This window comes from Bubalus bubalis, chromosome 4 (assembly GCF_019923935.1).
Source record: "Bubalus bubalis isolate 160015118507 breed Murrah chromosome 4, NDDB_SH_1, whole genome shotgun sequence".
Classification (NCBI taxonomy): Eukaryota; Metazoa; Chordata; class Mammalia; order Artiodactyla; family Bovidae; genus Bubalus; species Bubalus bubalis.
In genome coordinates this window covers 91,600,993-91,625,581 of record NC_059160.1, presented here as the reverse complement: position 1 = coordinate 91,625,581, position 24,589 = coordinate 91,600,993, and the positions used below count along the sequence as shown (strand labels likewise).

The following is a 24,589-nucleotide window of genomic DNA, read 5'->3' as shown; positions in this document are numbered from 1 at the left end:
TGAGTTGCAAAATTGTGAAGATCAGAAATCACGTAAGAAAATTTGGAAAGAAAACAATCCATCAATACACACTGACGATTACTCTGCATTGCTTCTATTTTCTTTATACTCTGGGCAGGCTGCAGCACGTCGCGCTGCTTAAGACTTAGATCCCCTGAGCGAGGATAAGGGGGATTACGTTCCTTAGACCTGGAAGTGCGGGCCTGATGAAAGGAAAAGGGGAATTTTAGACGAGAATCTGTTTAGTCATCGAAGATCTGGAGCTGAGGGTCTCCCCTCATCCTCTTCAAAAGGCTGCAGCGACGTCAAACTCGCTTTCCCAGGCTGCAGCGGAATCACCACCTCCTGAGTCTGTTTGTCGGAGAGTTTCGGCTCTGCGCAGGTAACCGCCTCCAACTCCCGGCATGCCGCTGGGCGTAGGGCTAGTACGTAGACTCCATTTCCCAGCCTGCCCCGGGGCTCAGTCCGGACGTGCCGGCGCCTATAAGAGCCAGAGCGCTGCGGCCGGAGCCTATTGTTAGCCGGAGCCGGGGCGGTTCTGGGCGGCTGTTGCCGGGGGGCGCCCGAGTCGTCGGAGCCGCCCGCCTTCTGCCGCCTGCCGGCCGACCTGCCCACCCATCGTCCCTCCCCGCCCTGCCGCCCTGGGAACTCCCAGACCGTCTCTGCGGCCCCGGGACTCGCTTTCTCCTCCCTCCTTCCACTTGGGCTAGGGCGGCGGCAGCGGGGGCGGCAGAGACCATCACGGGAGGAGGCAGCTGCGGCGGAGCCGGTAATGGGCCTAGGGGTGGGGGGCGGAGGGTGCCTCCTCGTCCTTTCTCGGGATCGGCCCCCGGGCGACTGTGGAGGAGTGGTCAACCCAGAGCCGCGCGGATGGAGGGGTCAGAAATGAGGGAGGCACGGACGGCAGCGGTCGGGGGGCGGGGAGCTAGAGCGCCGCCGGGAAGGGAAAGAGTCGGGAGAGGCGTGGGAGCCAGGGGCACGGAGGACGCGGGCCCGAACTGCGGGGGCAGCTTGAGGGAGACCGACCAGCGGCTTAGAAGCCGGCAGGAATTCGGATTGCGGGTTGAGTTCGGAATGGAGTGGAGATGATGTAGGATGGAGGGAAGTGAAGGAAGGGGAGGGGGGAAATAGAAGAAAATGTGGGAGGAGTGGTTGGGAATTTGTGGGTAGCAGGCAGGAAAGGATGGGAAGCTGGGTAGGGGCTGCAGACGCTTGGAGTGAGCAGGAAGGTTCGCAGGAGTCAGAGTGAAAAGGTACCCCAGCGCTGAAGGATTCAGCGGGGGTGTCTTATGAAGGGGAACTGGTGACTGGACACGTCCTTTCAACCCAGGTTCCTGAGGTCTCCCATTTTTTTTTGCGGCGTTGTGTGGGAAAACGAAAGCATCAGTTGCCCTAGTTGCTAGTTGGATCTTTTTTCACAGGCCCAAACACGCAGCCGACTGCCATCCATTCCTTTTAGTACGGTCTTGATTCATCCTTTTAAAGGGAGCTAGAGTGGCAATGTGACACATACACGGTTCTTAAGTATGAAACGTTAGAAGTTATCCCCGAGAGACACAGTGTCCTCATGTCTTGCAGTTTTCAGTTCAAGGTAAATCCATCGTTAATTCAGATTTTCCTTTTCTTTTACCGACTTTCCAATTTGCAAATGTCCAGAGCCAGGAGGATGTTGATGTGTGCCAGAGTTATAAACGACTGGAGATTCTTGAGAGTTCATGGGTCCTGCAGCACCATGTTCCAGGTCTCCCACAAAGATCTTGTGCCCTTCATAGGATGGGAGTTCAGACATGGAAAGCCAGAACCTAACCTTGTGTCAGTGACGGGATGAAACCAGAGAGGGAGGGTTGGCGGGGAAAAGCTTCCTTGAAATTCTTAGTTTAAACAAAATGTTTTCACTTCAGCACCTTGTGAGTTCATGATCCTGGTTATCACAAGGACACATGGAGCCACAAAATTCATAGTATTTGAGGAGCAGCTCACAATATTTTGTAAAAGGAGAAGCAGGACTGCTCATCTTATTTAGGTTGATCCTAACACTTAGCAACAAGCTTTCCTTCCTCTAATCCAGCTACACATGGTAGCGCTGACATCTTACTAGAGATTTTCGGCCCTTGACCTTTAGCAGAAGATTGGGTTCCAGTCGAGTAGAAGTGGGCTGTGAGAGGTACCTCGTCTTATTTTGGACTCATTTAGGAGAGAGATTTCATTACCTAAACTCTGTCAATACATTCTGCATCCACAGAATTAGGGGAGGGGCAGTTCCTTTCTTGCTAGTCTCACATATGCTGGGTTTTGGGGTTTGAGGGTGGTTATAGGAATCCTCATAGGCCTGAAAAGGCTTAAGCTTAGTACTAAAATACATACATGCTGTAAATCTGTTTTATTTGGTGCTAGCCTAATCTCTTCTATATACTATGGATCTGAATTATTTTGTATACCTTTGGGAAATGTTCAACTAGCAGAAATACTTAAAAGGCAGTAAGGCATGCAGCTAGAAAGTGTCAGCTGACCTTTCATTTTAATGGCACAAAAGCTTTTATAGAGGTTTGCATTATTTTCTCCAAAAGCATTTATTCTTTGAGTTGGTCATTTTGACAGTTAACTGTCAGTTATGACCTGCATTTCCAATCTCATCTTATTTCGGTATGGGTTAAGTGCTTGGAGTATAAGTTAAAAGTGTTTTTCTTGAACCTAGGCATTGATCCTCTGCCAAAGAATAAATAGTTGAGAGAGGTGGGGATGACTGATTTCTAACTGTGGTTGGAAAGGAAGTTGAATTGATAAATTGAAAAGTGGAACCCATTGTTGTTATTGCTATTTCAGAGAAGGATTTCTTCAGGCCACAGTGGAAGTGGATGGGAGGTTTCTTGGTGCCCAGTGGGCATCTTTATCTCACAAGTCAAGTTCATTCCAGAGAGCTGGACAAGGAAAGCTGGGTTGAAATTTTAAGTTATACTGGTTCTCAGGACAGAATTTTGGGGTTTTTTTTTTTCTTTTTTTTTTTTATAAGAATGGGTTAATGGCAGAAAAAGTGATGCTAACATCTTGGATAGGGTGAAAAGAGCTCAGTCAGTATGCACATTACGTAGGTATATAGCCATTCAGATGATTCTCAGACATTTTAAGGAAAATATTTTTCTCCCAGGTTTTGCATCTTTTCTTCTTCTTTCTTACTAGCCTCCTCCTATCATTGCCCAGAAACCTCTTTTCCAGAAATGGGAGTGAGAAAGACGTAGGGAAAAAAAGAATAGAGAAAGCAGCCAGCAATTCTGGGCGCCCAGAGTGCACAAAAAGTGACCTGAAGAGAAAAGATAGCCTGGGGGCACCTGGGTTAAGACAGTGGAGGATTATATTAAAACACCATCTTGGACCAGACTCAATCACATGCAGGGCTTAAGGAGAAACATTCAGAAGGAACCCACACTACTGGAAGCAAAGGGACACCAGAACAGAGGACAAGAAAGGACAAGGAAGCACATTTGCTTCCCTGGTGGTCCGGTGGCTAAGACTGCCTTCCAACGCAGGGGGCATTGGTTCAATCCCTGGTTGGGGAACTAAGATCCCACATGCCACAGGATGCCGCCAAAAAAATATAAATAAGTAAGACTTGTTTAAAAACTTGATTTAAAAACAAATCTATTACTCAGTGGACATGAGTTTGAGTAAACTCCGGGAGTTGGTGATGGACAGGGAGGCCTGGCATGCTGCAGTCCATGGGGTTGCAAAGAGTTGGACATGACTGAGCGACTGAACTGAACTGATGAGTACCTTCAGGCTTAGGAACAAGGCACTTCCCTAGTGGCAGTATTAACTGGTTCTCAGTTAAAACTGAAGCTGGACTTCAGTCCTTTCTAAGAAGGATTTTGAGCTCAAATCAGCTTTTTTATATGGTCAATAAGATTTTTTGGTGGGGAGGAAATGTTGAGTTCAGTGGTCAACATTGTTTTTCTTTTTTTATTTCTCCCCCATAAGTACTCCATAGCAAGGGTCTCACCTCCTCCAATAATAGAATGAAATGAGATTTGTTAGTTAATAGGCATCTTTAAGCCCAGCTGAAATCTTAACCTTAAATGAAAGTCCATGGCTGTCTCCATTCTTACCCACGTCCTAGGAATGTCGTGACCCAAGATCATGTCCTAAGAATGTGATCTCCTAAGATGGGTAACCTGAAGAACAAAATTGATACTTTGGGCTCATTTTTAAATTTAATTACAGTTTGTATCTAGTACTTGATGTTTTTTATCTTTCTGGCCAGTTTATTTCAGGAGTGTGCTGGTCTGAGACCTATGAAGACAGGTTTCTTAGGTGCATCTTGTGACTTGAATTTTTATGAGATCTGGCTAGGTAAATTAAGAAATACCTACTTATTAGGTCTGGTTGACTGTGGAGCTGAACCAAGAGCAGGCAAATTGCTTCCAAAACACAGTCTAGAAAATCAGCACTGTAGCAGGCACCTCTTAACACCACCACAGTATATTCTGGGGAGTTGCTCTGCAGTCATGCAGCCCTGGCTTTCTGGGCAGTGTTGTTATTCCTGCTGCATAATTAGCAACTAGTGAGATCATAGTCTGGGGAGATTCTGGCATTACTGAGGCAGAGCAGGGAGCTTTCGCATCATCATATGTGGCCCCGGCTCTGACAGCGTTTCTGTTGAGCAGATTCATATCCTCGGGAACTCAAGTCCAAAGATGGAGGAGAAAGATCTGTCCTTGGGAAATGGACTATCCCAGACTCCTTGGTTGTGTGGCAGCATGTTGAAAACACTGCCTGCTGTAATAATGTAACCAGAGTAAATCGTCACTTCTTTGCTATTTGTCATGCCCTTGCCAGTTTCTTTATAGAGGGCAAGGTTTGTAAAGGGAAGCCTTGCAGAGAGGATGATGGTAGGTCAACCGAGCCCAGGTTTATGGAGCAGTAGGCAATTGGGAAAGAGTCTGGGTTTCTAATCTTCAGTCCATTCCTTCCCCCCATACCAACCCAACCCCCCCTTCAGTCCATTCTTTAGAATCTAATTTGTCCTTTTCAGGAGCCTGGTGAGACACTTTACATTTGTGAAGATCTGAGTAAAGCATTTCCCTGTCAGTGTACTTTGAAATTGAAAGCCTACAGCAGTGTTTCCCAAAATGTGTTCCAAATCCTTTGCCCTGTAAGATACTCTAGAAACAAAGGATTACAGATGTGTGGAAGCCCTGCCTTCTGTTTCCTCTTACCCTTCGCCAGGTTCTTTAACATATTAAAAGTCTCTAAAAGGTCTTCGTAAAAGAGTTTTCTTAAGTATTTTGACACAGCAGTCTTATTTCCATGTAAAAGCTATTAATATATTAATATCGTGTTGGGGGGTGGGGATGTGTGTGTATGTGTGTGTGTGTGTGTGTGTGTGTGTGTGTGTGTGTGTTAGTCGCTCAGTTGTGATGGACTGTAGCCCACCAGGGGCTTCTATGTCCACGGAATTCTCCCGGCAAGAGTACTGGAGTGGGTTGCCATTCCCTTCTCCAGAGGATCTTTCTGACCCAGGAACTGAACCTGGGCATTACAAGCGAATTCTTTACCATCTGAAATTCTTTACCTGGGGGCATCAGGGAAGCCCCCCACCCCACCCCTGTCTCCAATTTTCAGATACTATAAAAATTCAGTTGTTGTAGGAGGAAACTGAGGCACGCTGACACACGCCCCCTGCCCCCCCCCCCCCCAGGCCTCTATTAATTAATATGTGTGGAACTAGTTTATTTAGTGGATACACTTTGGGAAATGCCAGGCTATATTTCCAGAAAAATAATTGGATCTAGTATAGGTTGAGGCATAGCCTAATTCTGCCTTTGATCCCCAGTCCCTCCTGCGGGCCCTGTGGAGAGCTCTCCTGGGCGAGCAGAAGAGCACTACTGTTAACCCAGGGCTAATGAAGCCTTGAGCCCAGCTGGCTTGGAACCAAAGGCCTTCACTCCACTGGGAAAGGTGCTGCTGTTACTCATCTCATTATTCGAAGAGTGATTGAGGCTGGAGGGGCTAGGGAGAAACAGGAGGAGGAGAGTGCTGACTGGAAGAAGTACAGATATGACCTTGTCTCAAGAGAGCAGATGTCCATGCTAGTGACTCGGGCCTGCTTTCTGCACTTGGAGAGCTGTGTGCATAGACTTGGGAGTGGTCTGTCTCAGGACTGGAGTGCTGATTCCTCTTCTCCCTTGGGCAGAATCCTAATGCACCTGGCTACCTGCTGGTGAGCAGGGGCTTTGGGGCCGACGTGGTGGGCTCCCCCAAGGAAACCCCTTTGAAACCAATGGATGCATTCACGGGCTCGGGTCTCAAGAGGAAGTTTGATGACGTGGATGTGGGCTCCTCAGTTTCCAACTCCGATGATGAGATCTCCAGCAGTGACAGTGCCGACAGCTGCGACAGCCTGAATCCTCCTACAGCTGCCGGCTTCACACGTGAGTGAGCCGCCCCCTCCCAGCTGCACCCAAGTCCCCCAGGCACTGGAGCCCTTTGCAGCTCTCACACCAGCTTCTGTCCAGCTTGGGGATTTGTCCTTAGTTGTAATCTCTCCCACTCTTGGCTCAGTCGTGCTCTTTGGAGGATCTCATTGCTCTAATATCATAGACTTAAGTGGGATTTATTCTGGCTGATTTTACTTGGGCTGTGGTTTTTGGGTCCCCAGAATGGGTCGAATTAAACTGAAAAAGGAGGAGTCCAGGAGTTGACCCTTTCCCACCAGAATCCCATATAGTTCCACAAAATTGTAGCTCTAGCAAGAAGTGAATGCTTACTGCCTGTTAAGGCAACTGGGGCATCTCAAGGCTTCTTAATTCTTACAGCTCAGTTAGTTTCTTGGAAGGAACTTCTGATTCTATAAATCAGGGCTTATCTGTGGGGTAAATCTGGCCCACTGCCCATTTTTGTAAATAAAGTTTTATTGGAACACAGCCACAATACCCAGTGTCTACAGTGGCTTTCATGCTATAACAGCAGAGTTGAGTAGTTACAACAGAGACCTTGTGGCCCACAAAACCTAAAATATTTATTACCTGGACCTTTACAGAAGAAGTTTGCCATTTACTGCTATAGATCAGCACTGTCCAGGGAGGGTTCCCTGCTGATCTAGTGGTTAGGATTTGGCACTTTGATTGCTGTGACCCAGACTCAATCCCTGGTCAGGAAGCTGACCTACAACCCGTGTAGGCCAAACATACTACATAACCTGTGTGGTATGGCCAAAACAAAAAAATGCGGTCCCAAAGAATTTTCTGCTATGACAGAGTGTTCTGTATCTGTATTGTCCAGTATGGTAGGCATTAGCCATATGTGGCTATTGAGTGCTTAAAGTGTGATTAGTGTTTAACTGAGGACCTGAATTTTAAGTTTTTATTTCATTTTAATTACATTGTCACATGTGGCTAGCAGCTGCTGTATTGGACAGTGAAGTTGTGTAGATTGTTAAATCCCGAAAAGATTACCTACAGTTCTCTTCCTAACTGATCTCTAAAAATAGATTTTGTGGTCATCTGTTGGGCAGAAGTCAGCCAGGAGACAGTGGTATGGACCTGGTGATGGTCAAGGTCCTTTCCAACTGTGCATTTAAGGTTTGAAGATTTGGAAGGTCTCAAGGTACAAGGAGCACCTTTGGAGAAGAGTTGAGAGCCTAGATGGATGAGAAAGAATGAGGTCCTCCAACAGGCCCTCTCTGGGTTAATAAAACTTTCTGTGCTCCCTTCTCAGCCACATCCATCTTGAAGCGGCAGAAGCAGCTGCGGAGGAAAAATGTGCGATTTGACCAGGTGACTGTGTACTACTTTGCTCGGCGCCAGGGTTTTACCAGCGTGCCCAGCCAGGGCGGCAGCTCTCTGGGCATGGCCCAGCGCCATAACTCTGTACGCAGCTACACGCTCTGTGAGTTTGCTCAGGAGCAGGAGGTGAACCATCGGGAGATTCTTCGTGAACACTTGAAGGAGGAGAAACTCCATGCCAAGAAAATGAAGGTGCCTAAGGGGTCTGGGGTCTGATACTTGGCCTGTGTCAAGAAAAAGCAGAAAACCATCTAGGTCTATTGTGTTTTTCTTGTTTGTTTGTTTGGTTTGGTTTGGTTTGGTTTTGGACTGTTGCCTTTGGTATGTAGAGATTCCACATCTTTCTAATGAAGAATCTCAGATTTGGAATCAAATCTCAGTCTGAGACACTATTCTTGTCTGTGGTGGGGAGTCTAGCAGAGACTCCCTAGACTTCCCTACTCTTCCCCCATCTATCAGTGTTTAAAATTTGAATGCCTACCTGAAGACATTCCGGTCTGCCACCCCTGGGCCCTTAGGAAGCTCAGTGTTTCCGTTTCTCATCAAATGATTGTCCATTGGCTTGATGCACAGAACAGGTGTTGGATCTTTTGGATCTTTTGAAAGGATGCTGCCAATTCTGTACCCAGTTGCTTCTAGATGATAGATTTTCAGGTATAAACAATAGCCTTACCAAATAGTTATTTTTGATTTGTATAGTACTGGGCCTGCAGTCTGATGCTGCTCTTCAAGTTTAGGAGGAGAGTAGGGCTGGAAGACCCACCTCAGATTTCTCTTTAATAGCTCCACATTTGCTCTTTGCACCATCTGGCACGCCACAGCTGTGGTTTCCACCAGTCTGCAAAATATTGTCCCTCGAGTTCCTAATTCTGAGCTTGGAGAACACTGGTTCAGGCCTGGCCGACTTTTTTGTGGGCTCAAAGTATGCAGACCCATGTTAAAACAGGTGGCTGCATTATTTCCAGGGTCATGGGTGAAATCCTGATGATACACACAACGCAGGAAAGTGGGAGAACCAGTGACAGAGGTTGTGTATGAACTAGACCTCAGTGCTCTGTCCCTTTGAGAGCTCTGTGTCTGCTGCCTGCAGTCCACGCCTCAAACCTTACACCTGTTTTTCTAACTACAGTGACATTCAGGCTTCCCTGTCTTCTGTCTGAGGAATTCCATCACTGACCTATCACCTTTCTGCTGCTATAGCAACAGCTGAGCAAATAAACTTGTCATTTGCCATGAAGGCTTTCTTCCCTTTCCTTCTGTGTCAAGAGAACACCCTTACTTTGGACCAGTTTACTCTTTTCTTAGAAATCTTTCCTATCTTTAGCACTTTATACTATAAAGAGGCAGTTGTTCTCAAAAATAATACATTTTGCATCTCCCATATGCCATCTAATATTTGTTTTCCCTTTGGACTTCCATCCAGAAAAACAAAAACACTGCTGCTTTGCATCAGTATTAGTACCTATAATTTTTTAACAGTTTTATTACTTTCTTTGGCCTTTCATCCATATGGAATTCATTATTAACAAATAGTATGAATTGGGAATCTAACTTAATTTTTTCTTCCTCTAAAAGAATAGACAGTTGTCCCAATACCATTTAATGACTAGAATCTTTCTCACTGATTTGAAGTGTTCTTCTATTAGGCTATATTAAATTCTCCTATCTGTCTACATGGTTTCTTTCTACTGCATTTCTAATCTCTTTCCTTTGATAGGATATCAAGGAGGGGAGGGAGGTGCTTTGGAGGAGGCCAACCCTGGTGAAATGGGCAGGAGCAATGCTCAGGTCTGCAGGAAGGCCCCTCGTAGTTGGCCTGCCTGCAACAGAAATAATAGATGTGGGGTTCCCCAGAAGCACCACTTTCTCTCATTCTTCTTCTCACCTCCCCACAAACAAACAAACAGGACAGGTTTGTAGCTTATTAGCCAGGTCTGTTGCATCACATCTCTCCCAGGAGTTATTCCTTTACCAGCATTCTTCTGACTGGCTGATGAAATGAGCCAAACCCACCAGTAGCTTGGCTTTCATCCTGCCAGTAGCTTCCAGAGCCCTGGGGATCGTGAGGCCTCATTTTCTTTACCTGAACTCTCTAGTGGGTTTTCAGAACTCATTCAGCCACAAATTGTCTTCAGCCTGTCCTTCCACTCAGATCGCCCTTCCTGCCTCTTTGTCCTTAGCCAGAGAACCCAGATTCCTTCCTGCAGAGAGTACACGCAGTATTATATTTGCCACCCTACCTCACATGCAGCTTTCCTTTGAAACCAAATAAAAAGGATTAGAAGGGAGAAAGAGGAAGTTCCCTGGTGGTCCACTGGTTAGGACCTCAGTGCTTTCACTGCTGAGGGCCCAGGTTCAATCCCTGGTCCAGGAACTAAGATTCCTGAAGCCACGCAGCATGGCCAAAAAAAAGAAAAAAGAATATTTCTTTTAGGCCATGGGAAGTGAGGGCTTTCTTGATAGCCATTGATAACTTGCTCACTTTTTTCTCCTCCCCATAAAATGAAGCTCTTCTGTGTATGCTCAGATTATTACTCAGACTGTGAGGATTCAGGTTCATTGACAAAGACATGATAGGTAGCCTTGTACTACACTTTAACGTACTCTTCCCAGAATTGTGGTTTAGGGTCCTTCAGAGTACAAGCTAACAGGTGTTTTGCAAGGCTGTTTACAGCCAAGGAATATCCATCCATTGAAGTGCCTTCTCTTCGTCCATGTATTAGATGGCAGGTTGGCTGAAGCTAAGGGGTAGAAGGCTGCAAATGAAGGGTATAACTGTGGGGGGAAATTATCTTCTGGGGGGGAATGTGAGACAGATTGGGAGAAACTCTGAGCCAGAAAGCTGATGTCCCTTGTGTTGATGGGCTGGTGTTGGTGCTACATAGGCTTCCTGTCCTCCTGCTCTAGATTATTCTCTGGACTGACTCTATCCAGTATGGTAGGCACTTGCCATACTAGTGGCTATTTATACTTAATTAAAATGAGATAAGGGTTAAAGTTCAGTGTGTTTACCATGCTCAGGAGCCACATGTGCGCCGGGACAGGCTGCGTGGACGTCTGCATCATGGCAGCAGGTTCACTTGGCCTGACCTGCTCTAGTTGTGCCCGGTGAGGAGGCTCCTGCTGATCCTGCTCTGGCACCTGACCTTCCTTCCTGTCTCTTGGCAGCTGACCAAGAACGGAACGGTGGAGTCGGTGGAGGCCGACGGCCTGACACTGGATGATGTTTCAGATGAAGATATTGATGTGGAAAATGTGGAGGTGGATGATTACTTCTTCCTGCAGCCTCTGCCCACCAAGCGGCGACGCGCCCTGTTGCGGGCTTCTGGGGTCCACCGCATCGATGCTGAAGAGAAGCAAGAACTTCGAGCCATCCGCCTGTCACGGGAAGAGTGTGGCTGTGACTGTCGACTGTATTGTGATCCAGAAGCGTGTGCCTGCAGCCAGGCTGGGATTAAATGCCAGGTAAGTCCTCCCTGACCTGTGGTGGCATAGTGACCATGGTGTGGTCACCTGACCACAGGTGACCTGTGACCCCTGGCATCCCAGAGTCAGCGGTGTTGTCTGGTGTGGGTGCCAGTGAATGTGGCGGGTCCCTGTGTAGGGGGTAGCACTCACCATTCTATAGCCCTCCTCCACCAACCAAGAAAACAAGTATGGCAGGATTCTCAGGCTGTGGAGATAGGGATGATTTTTTTTTCCCTGTGTCTCTCACCTCAGAGATGATAAGAAGCAGTTGTCAGCACCTGGAGGAACGGGGTTAGTAAGTTTCACATTTAGTAGCTATCCTTAAATACTGATTCCTTGTAAACAGAAGCAAAGAACTGAGGTAGGCTTTAGATAAAAGTGTTTAGATAAACACTTCCTCATGGTACCTCTAGTCCATTTTTGTAAAAATCAGAATAGTCCTCAGAATCTGTAACTCAGGATCAGATTTGGGCTGAAATCCACCGCATCCTTAAAGACAGCATCGTTTCCCAGAGAGCCTCTGACAAGAGACAGTTTGGAAGACAAATCTCAACTGGAAAATGGCAAAGAATATTTATCTGGAACCTGTATACTGAGTCTATCAGTCCTTGGGGTAGAATGTATCCTAAGCTTTTCTTATTTTTGGGTTGGTATCAGATAACTATAACAGGTCTGACCAGATAATGCTTTTCAGACTAAGTGCCATAACGAATTGGTCTGTTACACACAGAGCTGAGGTTAGTTCTAAGAAATGGACTTTTCCCAAAAACTGGAATGGAGAGTTCTAGAAGTTTGATATCATAGGAAGACCCTGTGTATTTGTCCATACTTATTGTCTATTCGCATTTTTATTTTTGGTATGGGTGGGGTTTTTTCATCTGGAGAATTCAAAGGGGAGAGGAGGAGGTAGAAAGCATGTCTTTTCCAGATATCCCTGGTGTGTAAGTTAATTGTCTTGATGACTGCTTGCAAACCAAGCTGGCCAACCATCAGGGGAAAATGAAGCAAGGAGGGAAAATGGGCCATTATTTTGTTTGAATCATCACTCTAACATCTTAGCCAACAGAGGCACTTTTGCCTTGTTTCCCAAGAATGTATTGCCTTAGACTGGCTAGGTCTTCTACATCCTTTTCCATCCCTGTCGTCAAAGAACAGGCTTGGGCCCTGGCCTTTTGTTTTCTTAATAAAGTAGGTAAGTTATGGAAGAGTCTCAGGGGTCCCTGCATTTCGTTTTCTCTGAGAATTGTCAGCTTTCAGAGAGTTCTCTCTGGACTTGTAACTGGAAGGGCTCTTTGACATGATCTTTGTCTATTTTTTGTTCAGAAGAAACAAAGCCCTAGGAGAGAGATGACTTTTCTTGAGGTCACACTTACTAATTAGTAAGTGTGACCTCAAGAAAAGTGGCTGAGCTGGAATTAAAAGGCAGGTGGTGTGGTAGCTCACAGGGCAGGTTATTTATTTTTTTTAAGGTTTTTAAACTTTGTATTTTGTATTGGGGTATAGCCAATTAGCAATGTTGTGATAGTTTCAGGTTAACAACTAAGAAACTCAGCCATACATATACATGTATTCATTCTACCCCAAGAGGTTATGTTTTGAATCTGCTGTTTCTCTTCTAAGAAGATCTCAAACTCTGACTCCCTGTGTCCGCCAGCTAACGTCTCCTATCTCATCTGGCCTCAACCACCTTGTCTTCTCAGGTGGATCGCATGTCCTTTCCATGTGGCTGCTCCCGGGATGGCTGTGGCAACATGGCTGGGCGCATTGAATTCAATCCAATCCGGGTCCGGACTCATTACCTCCACACCATCATGAAGCTGGAGCTGGAGAGCAAGCGGCAGGTGAACCGCCCGCCAGCCCCAGACGAGGAGCCCTCTCCCACCACCAGCTGCAGCCTGGCAGCAGCACAGGGTGCGGAAACACAGGACTTCCAGGAGTTCATTGCCGAGAACGAGACGGCGGTGATGCACCTGCAGAGCGCGGAGGAACTGGAGCGGCTCAAGGCGGAGGAGGACTCCAGCGGCTCCAGTGCCAGCCTGGACTCTGGCATCGAGAGCCTGGGTGTGTGCATCCTGGAGGAGCCCCTGGCTGTCCCGGAAGAGCTGTGCCCGGGCCTCACTGCCCCCATTCTCATCCAGGCTCAGCTGCCCCCAGGCTCCTCCGTGCTGTGTTTTGCCGAGAACTCGGACCACCCGACCGCCTCGGCCGTGAACAACCCATCCTACTTGAACAGTGGGCCCCTGGTCTACTACCAGGTGGAGCAGAGGCCAGTCCTGGGGGTGAAAGGAGAGCCTGGGACGGAAGAAGGCCCACCCTCCTTCCCCAAGGAGAAGGATCTGAATGTCTTCTCTCTCCCTGTTACCTCACTGGTGGCTTGTGGCCCCACAGACCCAACTGCCCTCTGTAAATCAGAGGTGGGGAAAACATCCACTCTAGAAGCGCTAGTGCCCGAAGATTGTAACCCCGAGGAGCCTGGGACCGAAGACTGTCGCCCCTCCTGGTCCCCCTCGAGCCTCCCCATGTGCACGGACAGGGAAGAGGGCTGTGCAGTGGAGAAGACCGCACCGCAGAGTGCGGACAGGCCCCCGGAGGAGCCTGCCCTGGAGCTGCCTCTGGCAGTGTGACGCAGGGGCGGAGACTGCCTCGCACCCGTTCTCTATTTATTCCCTTATTTTATCTAACACCATTTCAAAAACAAAACTGTAGAAGCAGCTGCTGCTCCTATGTTATTTTATTGGGGTCACTGGGGAAAGGGTGGGAAAGGATTGTTTGTACAAGTATTTTTTAAAGGGCCAACAGAACCAAGGAGACCAGCCCCAGCTCGATCAGGGGACAGTCTTGGGGCAGAGGAGGCTGCATCCTGAGCTTTCTGGGCGTTCGGAACAAAGAACTAGGATCTCATAGGAGGAGCTGGGTAATTCAAGCAGCTATTCACGTAGGGACCAGAACATGACAGTTTGAACAGCATGACAAAGCCCCTTCTTCTCTTCTGAGCTCCAGGCAGGGTTAAGCTCACCTTCCTCAGCAGTTACTCTGATACCCCACTTTGGTGTATCATAGTAATACAGTTGGAATCGTCAGCTGGTTGAGTCTAGAGAGGGGCTGAGAGTGTCTCTGCTTCTGTACAAAACCCCTAAGATCTATAAAAATTGAACCTACCTTCCCTGACCCCCCCTTATTTGGTAAATAAGTTAATATTTGACATTTTTGTTCTCTGACCTGTTCCCCACACTGGGGATTCCTGGTCTTAACTTGAAGTGTTTCTTTCACACGTTTTTAGGTACTAGAGTTAAACTTGTCTTTCCCCCGCCCCCGCTTTGTCCTTTTTCCTTTGAAGGGAAAGAGCTAGATTGGCTGGGATGTGGCATCAAGAGCTAGTCTTCCCTTCGTGTCTAACCGCAGCTCCATCAGGCAGCTTTAATCTGGGGCTCACACATCCCATAGGAGGCCTATATGGAGCACTAACCTATGTCCAGAGGAGGCAGCAGGAACGGGCGGCTGTCTGGAAAGATGACTTTCTTTGTGCCGTGCTTGCTTTTTCACCTAGGTTCTTCCCCACCCTGTTCCCCCCCCCCCCTTCTCCCAAATTAAGCTTTAAAGGAATGTAGGATGTGGCAAGTTCACCAACTAGTGTTTTTGTGTTACCTTTCTTGTTTTTTCCTTTTGATCTACCCTCCTGATCCCTCTTGGATATACAGGGTTAGAGTTCTTATATTCACATACTGTTCCCACGAGCTGCAAATGCTTATTGGCTTCCTCCATCTTGATATATAAAGACTGGAAGCCAAACCAGTTCCTAAATGCTTCCTGCAGCTCCCAGGTTCTAAGAAGTCAAGTTCTAACTGTAACTTTTGAGGTCTATAGCGTGGAACTCAGATTCTGTTTGTACCTTTATTAGGGGGGACATGGTTCCTGTTCTCTTATGTCTAGTTTATGTTCCAGGATGTGCTCTGCTGAAATTCTTTTCACTAGCAAAGTTACCACTGCCTCTGTTTTCTTTTTTTTTTTTTTTTTTTTTTTTAATGGCTCTTTGCCTCTGTTTGAAAAGGGAGGCAGTAGGGAGCAAAATACTCTAGCATCCTTCACACCATGCTTCATTACTGGTATGGTTTATTAACCAGGAAAAGACAAAGTACAAACCTTTTTTTTTTTTTTGGTGGAGGAGGTAACTGTTCCTACTTATTTTGCTTATAAAGCCTTGTGGTATGTTAAGGCCCCGGTGTCTGAAAGCAGTCTTTATGTATGTATATCACAGTAGCATTTCACTTATCAAACCTAAACTGAGCCTGAAAGGCCTTATATTCAACACGGATACATCCTTTTAACTTATTCTGCCTCTCCTGTTCATTCCTGTTTTTGCTGGTTTTACATTTGGAGGTGAATTAATAAGCCATAGGCCCTTATCTCTCTCCTCTAGGCTCACAAAAGAGTCGAGAGTCCGAAGCACCTGTGAAATAGGTGCTATCCTCAACTGAGCTACACTCCGCCACCTTAGACTGGTCCCCTCAGATATAAGATTGAAGTTTAGTTGGGAATTTGACTCTCGAGATGAATCTTGCTAGAAGTTTGTGTCAGAAGGGGAGGGTGAGTGCTGTATCTTCCCTCCTTAGGAGGGCTCCAGCCTAAGCTAGGAAGTGGATTCACCTGTTAATAAGACATTTGGGATCAGACCAAGAAGCTCAAACTAATTAAACTCATTGCCAACCCCCAAGATAATAAATCCCTCCCTTCATTAACTACAGTTCTGACTCACCTGTCCCAACGTCTTAAATGCTAAATATTAACATTAACAATCTTGTCAAGCAAAGGGCCTTTTATGCAACCTAGTCCATCTCATTTCTGGTGCTACCTGAGCTGGACAGACAGATTTACAGCGCATGGTTGCTAGAAAGGCTAGGCTGCTGACCACAAAAGCAGAGCTTCAGTCCTGCTTAGACTAGGTGGGATAAAAGAAATCCAGATAAATCACTCATTACAAGTCGTAATATTTTCCAATTTCCTTTCTCACATACTGTACACAGGTAGTATTTTCAATGTGAATCCAAAGCTTGTCTGGTTCTCTGAAAAAAAAATTTTTTTTTTTTTTGGCTTTTAGGTCCTTTACATTGTGATAATGCTGTATTTAAAGAAAATATTTAAATGTAATATTAAAGAAATATTCAAAAGAATGGTGTTCTCTTTATCTTGGCAGACCACAATTCAGTTACTTGTTAGAGAAAAGATGCTTCTCTAGTACTATATATAAAACCAATTAGGTCAGTTAAGGATTAATGTTAACAATAGGTATGTTTTACAGTGGAAAAACAGAACATTCTATGGAGCATCAAGAGCTTCACTTGCATCATGTGCCCTTAGGCGCCTCTTCAGCTGAAGCAAGTCTTGATCTGCCCTGTTGGAGCTTTTCTGACTCAGTCCCTACTCTTGGGGCCCACTTTTCAATTCCATGACTTTATATGTGTGTGTGTGTGTGTATTCCTATTCACTGTCTAAAAATCCAGCAAGAGCATCAACTTCATATCAGTTTCTTTGTTATTTCCATCCCTTTAGAAGGTTCTATTCCAACCAATTATCTCTCCATTAGGTTATGTCAATCAGTCCTGTAAAGAGCATTAGTAACTGGGGGACGTGTAAGTAATTTCCAGCAACTGGTTTCAGGCAGTCTTTACTTGAGTTTAAAAACGGTGCTTCATGCATTTACAATAAGTTACTACAGGTCACTGAAATACACAGAGAAAAGCTGAACCCAGTTACTCTCTCAGTGTAGACCTCGGGCTGGGCAGTGATGAGTGCCTTAGCGGGACTGATCATGGACCAAAGAAGGCAGCCACTGTCAGTTACAGGTGGATCGCTGCGACACAGTGGAGGTAGCAAAGAGTTTAAGATCCACAGGGGCTGTAGTGCAGCCCAGAAATTAAGACAAGGGAAGTGAAGGCTGTAAACACTTGGGGAGAAAGTCAAGAAGCACTTGCATTTCCTTTTATCTTTTCCATTAGAATGTTCCCGTAAGTTATTCACTTACAGAAAAAAAAAAAAGTGCTCAAAGGATTTGAAAAAAACAGGAAGTGGTTATTCCAGTCCCAGTGAGGGGAACTACAGAAGCAGCAAATCCCTATTTTTGGTCATATCAAAGTGTTGAGGGGGCACCCAAGTACATGAGTGGATGTAAAGGCTCCAGTATAAGCAGTGCTCCTCCCCTCACCAGCCGGGAACTGTCTGGAACAAAAACAGCTGTGAAGATTAGAGCAGCGAGTAAGTCCAAGGCCAAATGAGAATTCCCTCCTGGGGCAAAAGCTCAGCCTCCTAGGATCTGAACTTAAAACACCACAGTTAAGACCAGTAGAGAGGCTATTGCCAGTTCCAGTGAATTCTGAGGAAGTTGGGATGGCACCTCTCATGGGCCACCCCACTAGGAGGGCTTCTTTCAGTTCCAGCTCCCACGTGGGCACTACGCCGTGAAGCCCATGGCACGGGTTCCTCCGTCTCCCACACCTAACAGTGCATGCAGACTTCGCTGACAGGTGCTGTTTGGTCCCACGCTGCTGGGCTGTGACTGCAGGACGCCGCCAGCCACTTCATGTCCACTCAGCGCCTTGACCCGACGTAGTTGATGGAAAGCAGGACCACGTTGTGTAGCAAGAGGGACAGCTCAGTTTCTGAAAGCACCATCAACGTTAAAGGTTTGGCCAGGGAACAGTTCGCCTTCCAGCTACCCTGTAGTGCAGAGCATGATAGCAGAGGCGGGAAGCCAAGTGCAGGGAGGTACTAAGAGGCCCTTGTCCTCGAAGCCCCACTGCTTGGTTCCAGTCCCTGCAGTTTGCTTGCTTTCAGGTATATCTGTATTTACTTGATTCTCATGTGATGGCAGCAGAAAATGCATTAATGGTAACGGCACTTAACAGCACCGTCACCCTTAGGGTTTTTCTGGGAGAAGCTGGTCCTCAAGGGACATTTCTCAGCCACAAGATTAGGAGGCCTACCCTGACGTTCAGAGGCTTAGAAAATAACTAGGCAAGGGTTCCAAACAGGAGACCCACAGGCCTAACACCCATCCGTGGATACTTTTCATTTAGCTAGGTGAGTGTTTTGAATTTGAATGCCTTTGGACTAGTACTTCTGTCCTGGAACAATTCTGTTCTGTACTCCCTCCCCAGGTCACGTGGCAATGTCGGGAGACATTTTTAGTTGTCAGCACTGGGTCGGGGGATGCTACTGGCATCTAGTGGACAGAGGCCAGGGATATTGCTATGTTGTCCTAGAGTGCACAGCACAGCCCCCCACAACAAAGCCATTAACAGCGCCAGGGTTGAGAAAGCCTGCTTCATGCCCAGACTCCCACAGTGCCCAGTCCTCCCTGTCTTGCACAGTCTACTTCATTAGCTGCCTGTAGGCAAGTGACTGCGCCCTTTCAATTAGACACACAAGTTAGATAAGGGTCTCACACTATTTAATAATTAGCTCCCAAATTACCTTAGAATAGAATTCAAAAATGACTTGGCTTTTTGTTGCATTAACCGTAGGGATTTGTCTTACCTTTCAGGCTACAGGAAATCTGTAGCCATTCTCCCAGCCAAGTTCGACACCTCTCTTCAGCAATATGGGTGGAATTCAGGCCACGAAGATAACAAGCCTATAGCACTCAGAAGAGAAAACAATCCTTAACTATCACAGGGCGAGTATGCCAAGGAAGCGTGAACCCACAAAGAATCCCAAATCCCCTCTAAATAAGTTAAAACCTCAACCCTACAAGAAACCTTTCACCACAGCGATATGAACTCTGATGGACAAGAGGAGAAGTGGAAAGGCCTATATAATCTAAATCAGTACATCTAAAATGTAGCATTCTTGATTTTTGAAGGACCAGAAGACACATCAACCAAAATTACTGTGGGGAGTTCCTTCCCACGAGTTAAGTTCAGCCAAGAAAAAAGATGTAGAAATGAAATGAGAAAATGAAGAGCCTGGACTCCGATGTAACCAGAGACAGGAGCTCCCTGGAAACTCCCAGCCCCTGAGAGCCCACCAAGGACTGCCGGTTGATACTGCAATGAAGCACTTACCGACTTCACCTCCTGAGCGGTCAGCTGGCCAACCCCCAGCTTTGCCAAAGCCTTGTCCAGTTGGTGGATTACAGTGGTGTGAGTCTTTAAACGGTGTCTCAATAAGACAGAAGGCAGATAAGGTGTGAGAAGCATGGCTCGACACAAGGCTTTCTGTGACACAACAATATAGGGGGAGAAAGTCAACTCGGTGTTACTGTAAAACCTAGAGCGAGGTGAGGCCGTGGAAGAGAGAAAGCCTCAAAGTGCTCACCATCTGCAAAGCACGGAGCTGGTCCATGCCCAGAGGATGGTTAGCGAAACACTCTCTCAGAGCCAGGATATCATGTACTGCTGGATGGGTACCACGTTGCATCTTGGGAGAGTAAGAGATGGGAAGATGTTAGGAAGGTCCTGACTAGCCCTTTTACCTAGTTTTAGTGCACATTGCATCTAACAAGATTCTTGGTTTGCAGGAAGGCTTAACTGGAGGAATACCTTGGTGCACAACTCTGTCATATGCCACTGGAGTCCTGCATCAGAAATGAGAGGGACAACTTTTTCTAAATAACAAAGGATTTCTGGGTGGGACTGCTTTCGGAGAGCATGATAGATATCTAAGAAATCAATTTGTTGCTTTGGGGTCCAGAAATGTTGGATCAGCAGTTGCCTAGGAAATAGGTACCTGAAAAGAAAAGGAATCACAAAGTCACTTGCTGAAACTAGCATCTTTCAAAGTGAGCTAAGAGCATTTAGCAGACATGAATGCTAGGAGGAAGAGATGGAAACACTTTTTTCCCTACCTTACTGTTCTTTCCTGAGAATGAGAGTCAGATCAAGGTTTAAAGATACACTGAAGCCCGATTTCAAGCAATATTACTGAGGTTTATGTAAAAGGAAACAGTGTAAGAGACGAGCCTTGCACACAGCAATCAGACAAATGACTCCTTTTGAGCCAAAGCATGTGAAGAACATATTTTGGACAGAGCTTCAGAGCTGGAGGGCATCACTGTTTGTGACGCTGCAAACTGTTCACTGTCCCTATGTGCATACAAAATGGAATTTCTTTAATTCATTTCTCTACACATGTGGGGGTTTTAAAACATGGTCACAAATTCCCTGGCACTCTCCTCATTGAGAAGTGAAGTCTAATGTCCCTGGCTTTTAAAATACAAATGACTGCATCAACCAAGAGAATAGAGCAGAAGTCAGTCTTTGTGACTTTCAAGGCTAGGTTATAAAAGGTCGTGCAGATTCTTATTTGCTGAAACAGTCATTCTTGGCGCCCTGAGCTGCCATGTCAGAAGTCCCACTATCCTGAAGCCACCCACACTACAGAGGCCACAGGTAGGCACCTGAGTTGACAGTCCCAGTCTTCCAAAGCCATCTCTGCTAAAGCACCAGGCCTAAGAGTGACCTTAGACTGTCCTGACTAGTCCATTCACCAGTTAGGTGTTATTGAGGGACCTCTGTCAACACCACACGGGAGAAAAATCATTTACCCACCTGAGCCCTGCCCAAATTCCTGCCCCATAAAATCATGAAAATGCTGACTGTTTCAAGCTTTTAAGCTTTGAGGTTGTTATATAGCAATAACTATAGATAACTAGCACAGCATGTAAGGTCATAGTTTAAAAGTATCATCTTTGGATATAAGGTAAAGTAATAAAGATGGATATTATCAGCATAAGAAATGCATTTTTCTCCAGAAGGGAAAAAAAAAAATGTTCTAAGTTGCTATGCCTCTCAGGGAGTGGGCTGTGCCTCTAGGGATGATGGAAAAGATCTTATTTCACATCACACAGGAACAGCTAAGAGGCCAGGACACCTACTCCTACAGCCGTTCCAGTAACCCAAGTGGCTTTTATGAACTTTAGCCTAATGAGAAAACTGGAGCAGAAGTTTGATAACCTCTGCCTAGATTCTGAAATGGACAGCTCTTAATTTCTAATTTTAAAAAAATCTACATATCTTCAACATGCTAGGGAGACAGAACTCTGTACTCACATTAGCAAGAAGACCAGGTAGTTGGCAAAGGGTGGAATGGAAAGAATACCTAGGAAAAGACACTTGGTGACGTCTCGACGAAACTAAGCAGAAATAAACACAGATGCAGTTTTAACCCAAGTGTTTGATACAACGGACAATCCCTCCACCCCACTATGCAGTAAACTTCTATTTTAGCCCAGATAAAGATCAAAGTTATTTCTATCTGCCTCTGGTTGGTAAGTTCCTTAAGGACAGAAGCCCTGATCTGCCTGTTCACTTTTGTATTCCAAACACTGTCTAGTACAGGGCCTGACATTAGACCAAATCCCTCAGTAAATTCTTCCTGATCTATAGAATGGGTCCTAGATTATTCTCAGCTTCAAATCTACCAACAAGTCATCACCAAATACTACTTCCTGCTGTCTTTTGGATCCTTCCGTGCAGATTTTTGTATGCTCAGAAACAAACTGGATTTTACTGTTTACAACTTTTATCCAGAAAGTGTGCCCAAAACTCTATGGACCTGTGTTTGGAGGGTGGGGGTGGGGGGTGGTGGCGCAGCAGCGCGGTGGTCACAAACGAACTGATTCTGCCAAATGATCTGATCTTCTGGCAAGGGGCAACAGCTTGGTCAGTAGTGAAGAAAATAGGAAAGAAAAAACTTGAGATCTGGGTTAACTTTAGTTATCTCACCATGAACTTCTGGATATCTGTCCCTGGTGCATACCTGTCTCAAATGCTCCATCTCCCGGTATGAAAGTTGATGAAACTTTATATTATGCTTCCACATGTTTGTCTTTATTCTTCTAGCCTTTTTGGCATCTGCCCATAACATCTGCAATCCTGCCTCATTAAAGGAGAGGAGAGAGTGTGACGTTATCCCAATTTGATTACCACAGACTTTTGCTCCACGTTCATCTACAAGACACACTTGTCCCTCCCTCCCTAACACTACTCTAAATCAAAGCTTTAAACTAGGTCACCTGAAACTCTTGTGAGGCTGACCTATATTTCATTTCTTATCCTTTTCCCTTCTGCTTCATACCAACCTCTGCCCCCAGAGTATCACCTCTCTTCCTGCCAAGCTGGTGTTCTGTGATCTACCAGGGAATGGTCTCCCTCTTCTGGTTCATTACTCACTCCCTTTTTAAAATAAAAATTCAATGACCTTTAATCTCAGTAAGTGTTGCCTAATTTATCCTGTGTATTTCTCAACCAGATATTAACTTATTTCCTTTCTAGAACACTTTTATAATTACTAGAATTCAACACACTTCTAAGATTGCATTTTCTCTCCATTCCAAGATAATCCTTACACTGATCTAGGACTTTAGTTTTTAAAAATGCTTTCCTATTTATGAATGAAATGGTATAATATCTAGGTTAGCTTCAAAGTAATACAGGAGAAAGCCAATGTATAAATGAAATAAGACTGGTGGCCAGGAGTCAATAATTGTGGAAGTGAGGTTGAGAATATGAAAGTTCATTATATTACTCTACTTCTGTGTATGTTTAAAAATTTCCAGAATATAAGGCTTAAAAACAAACAACCAAAATGCTTTCAGACTTTTTTTTTGTTTGATTCTAGTATAAACTGGGGAGCAGACAAAGCAGCCACTCTTATCTCCACTGTACAGCTTTTACAAGTCCATGAAGCTAGTAGCAATTATGATAATATTCAGGGCTGACAATGTGAAGTTAACTATAATTGGTACTACAATAGAAGTACAGAGTTAATAGTCATAGCTACACTTACTGAGTGCTTACTATGTATTAGGTCCTAAGGAGCTTACATGTAAGAATTTATTTAATCTTCATAACTATGCGGTCGATGGGTAGGTTCTATTACTACCCTCATTTTACAAATGAGAAAACCAAAGAACAGAGAGGTTAGGTAACAAGTCCAATCACACAGCTAGCGTGACAAGCTGGGATTTGAACCCAGGCAGTCTGGCTTCAGAGTGGATGCTTGACATTGTACCATCTCTTAGTAACTAGCAGAGCTCTGATTTTAACTGAAACATTCAGAAACCAAGTACATACAGTGCTCTTTTCACAACATGCCACCGAGGAGAGATCTGTGACAAATATTAAACCATATTTTCTTACAAGCCAGGTGAACTGATAAATCACAGGGCAGGTCTGTGCAGCTATGGATCTCTGCCTTGTGTATGACAAAGAATTTCTACTATAGGCAGATGTGTGGTTAAGCAAAGTGCAAAAATACCTATATTCCTCCTAGGTGTTGTGAGAAGTTGTTTCTCGTATTACCCTTCTAGAAACATCCTCAAGAAGCTCTACCTTGTAAGAAGCAGCTCAAGCATTTATGAAACACAAGACACACCAGCTCACACCCCCCATGCAGAGCTGGAAATGATCTTATTTATTCTCTCTGACACTGCCCAAGAGCTGATCCAATGGATTTTCATTTTAGTTTTGTCTTTACCTTTCATGAAGATTGTATACAGGACATAGAAGCGGGGGAAATGACGACCCAAGAAACGATGGTATTTCCCATTAATCACTTTTGTCTTGGTCACCACATAAGAGATCAAGCTCTTCACATCTGTCTTTGGAGAAAGATGAAGCTTTGAAGACCTACAAGGAAGATGAAAGAGACTCTCTGGGAACCAGCCCTGGAACCCGCTTCTCCGCACGGGTCCGTAAACGTAAAACACAGGCTTCAGAAAATGTATGCTAAGACCTGAAACTTCTGAAATCCAAGGAAGATCTTGAGATCACGGAGAGATAAGCAATTAGACTGAGAAAAACAGATAAGGCAAATAAGAGGCCAGACAAGAATGAATGTCGGGGGAGTGGTGAGCCTGGAGAAAGCAGGCCTGAGGGACAATTTGAGCAGCAGGCTAAAGCCAGAGAGGTGAGATCCAGGTAAGCAGCAGTAAAATCTTGAGCCGCAAAAGGGCGGCTCAGGACAGCGGAGAATTCAGGCAACACGCGACGCTGAGAACTGAGAGGGTCAGGAAGCCAGGTCTCTAGCAGGGATACGGGTGCGACTTCTTAGCGGAAGAATAAAAATCCAGGGGCCAGGGCGTAGAGCCCTGAGAATTAAGACAGCATGCAAACAATATTGAGACACTGGCAGGGCCTGAACGTCAAAAATGTTTTTCTCTCTCCAAGTCCCTCACCGAGGGGCCCCCCAGGTCAGGCCAGAGCGAACAAACTGCAGCCTTCGGGCGACATATAGTCCAGGGGGCACCGCCGAACCCCACAAAGCAGCCCGAGCCCAACACACTCTGGAGAGCGCCATCTTCACAGCGAGGGAGGGGCAGACAGGGGAAAGGCGTCTTCAGGTCAAAG

At 45.8% G+C, this 24,589-nt stretch overlaps 2 protein-coding genes across 11 annotated transcripts; one reads left to right on the top strand and one right to left on the bottom strand.

Moving 5' to 3' along the window:
* Positions 1 to 499: 499 nt before the first annotated feature.
* On the top strand, positions 500 to 16,414 carry CSRNP2 (cysteine and serine rich nuclear protein 2). Of its 2 annotated transcripts, XM_006058523.4 has the most exons (6): positions 500 to 769; positions 1,422 to 1,591; positions 6,188 to 6,425; positions 7,711 to 7,970; positions 10,947 to 11,243; positions 12,947 to 16,414. In XM_006058523.4, exons 2-6 carry the CDS (start codon positions 1,568 to 1,570, stop codon positions 13,868 to 13,870), a joined length of 1,743 nt encoding a protein of 580 aa, XP_006058585.1. In that variant the 5' UTR covers positions 500 to 769; positions 1,422 to 1,567; the 3' UTR covers positions 13,871 to 16,414. The 2 variants fall into 2 exon arrangements, with proteins under 2 accessions (XP_006058585.1, XP_006058586.1); XM_006058524.4 differs by lacking the exon at positions 1,422 to 1,591.
* A 478-nt stretch (positions 16,415 to 16,892) lies between these two features.
* LETMD1 (LETM1 domain containing 1) lies at positions 16,893 to 24,583 on the bottom strand. 9 transcript variants are annotated; one of them, XM_006058522.3, is made up of 9 exons: positions 24,418 to 24,578; positions 23,718 to 23,869; positions 21,999 to 22,114; positions 21,290 to 21,372; positions 19,781 to 19,967; positions 19,557 to 19,658; positions 19,304 to 19,456; positions 18,777 to 18,873; positions 16,893 to 17,899 (listed from the first exon to the last, which is right to left on the bottom strand). In XM_006058522.3, the coding sequence occupies exons 1-9, from the start codon at positions 24,537 to 24,539 to the stop codon at positions 17,829 to 17,831; spliced, it is 1,083 nt and encodes a 360-aa protein (XP_006058584.1). In that variant the 5' UTR covers positions 24,540 to 24,578; the 3' UTR covers positions 16,893 to 17,828. The 9 variants fall into 9 exon arrangements, 7 of the variants coding, with proteins under 7 accessions (XP_006058584.1, XP_025139955.1, XP_025139959.1 ...); XR_003108905.2 differs by having other exon boundaries at positions 18,777 to 18,881; positions 24,418 to 24,580; XM_044941745.1 differs by having other exon boundaries at positions 17,822 to 17,957; positions 24,418 to 24,580.
* Between the last annotated feature and the right edge of the window lie 6 nt (positions 24,584 to 24,589).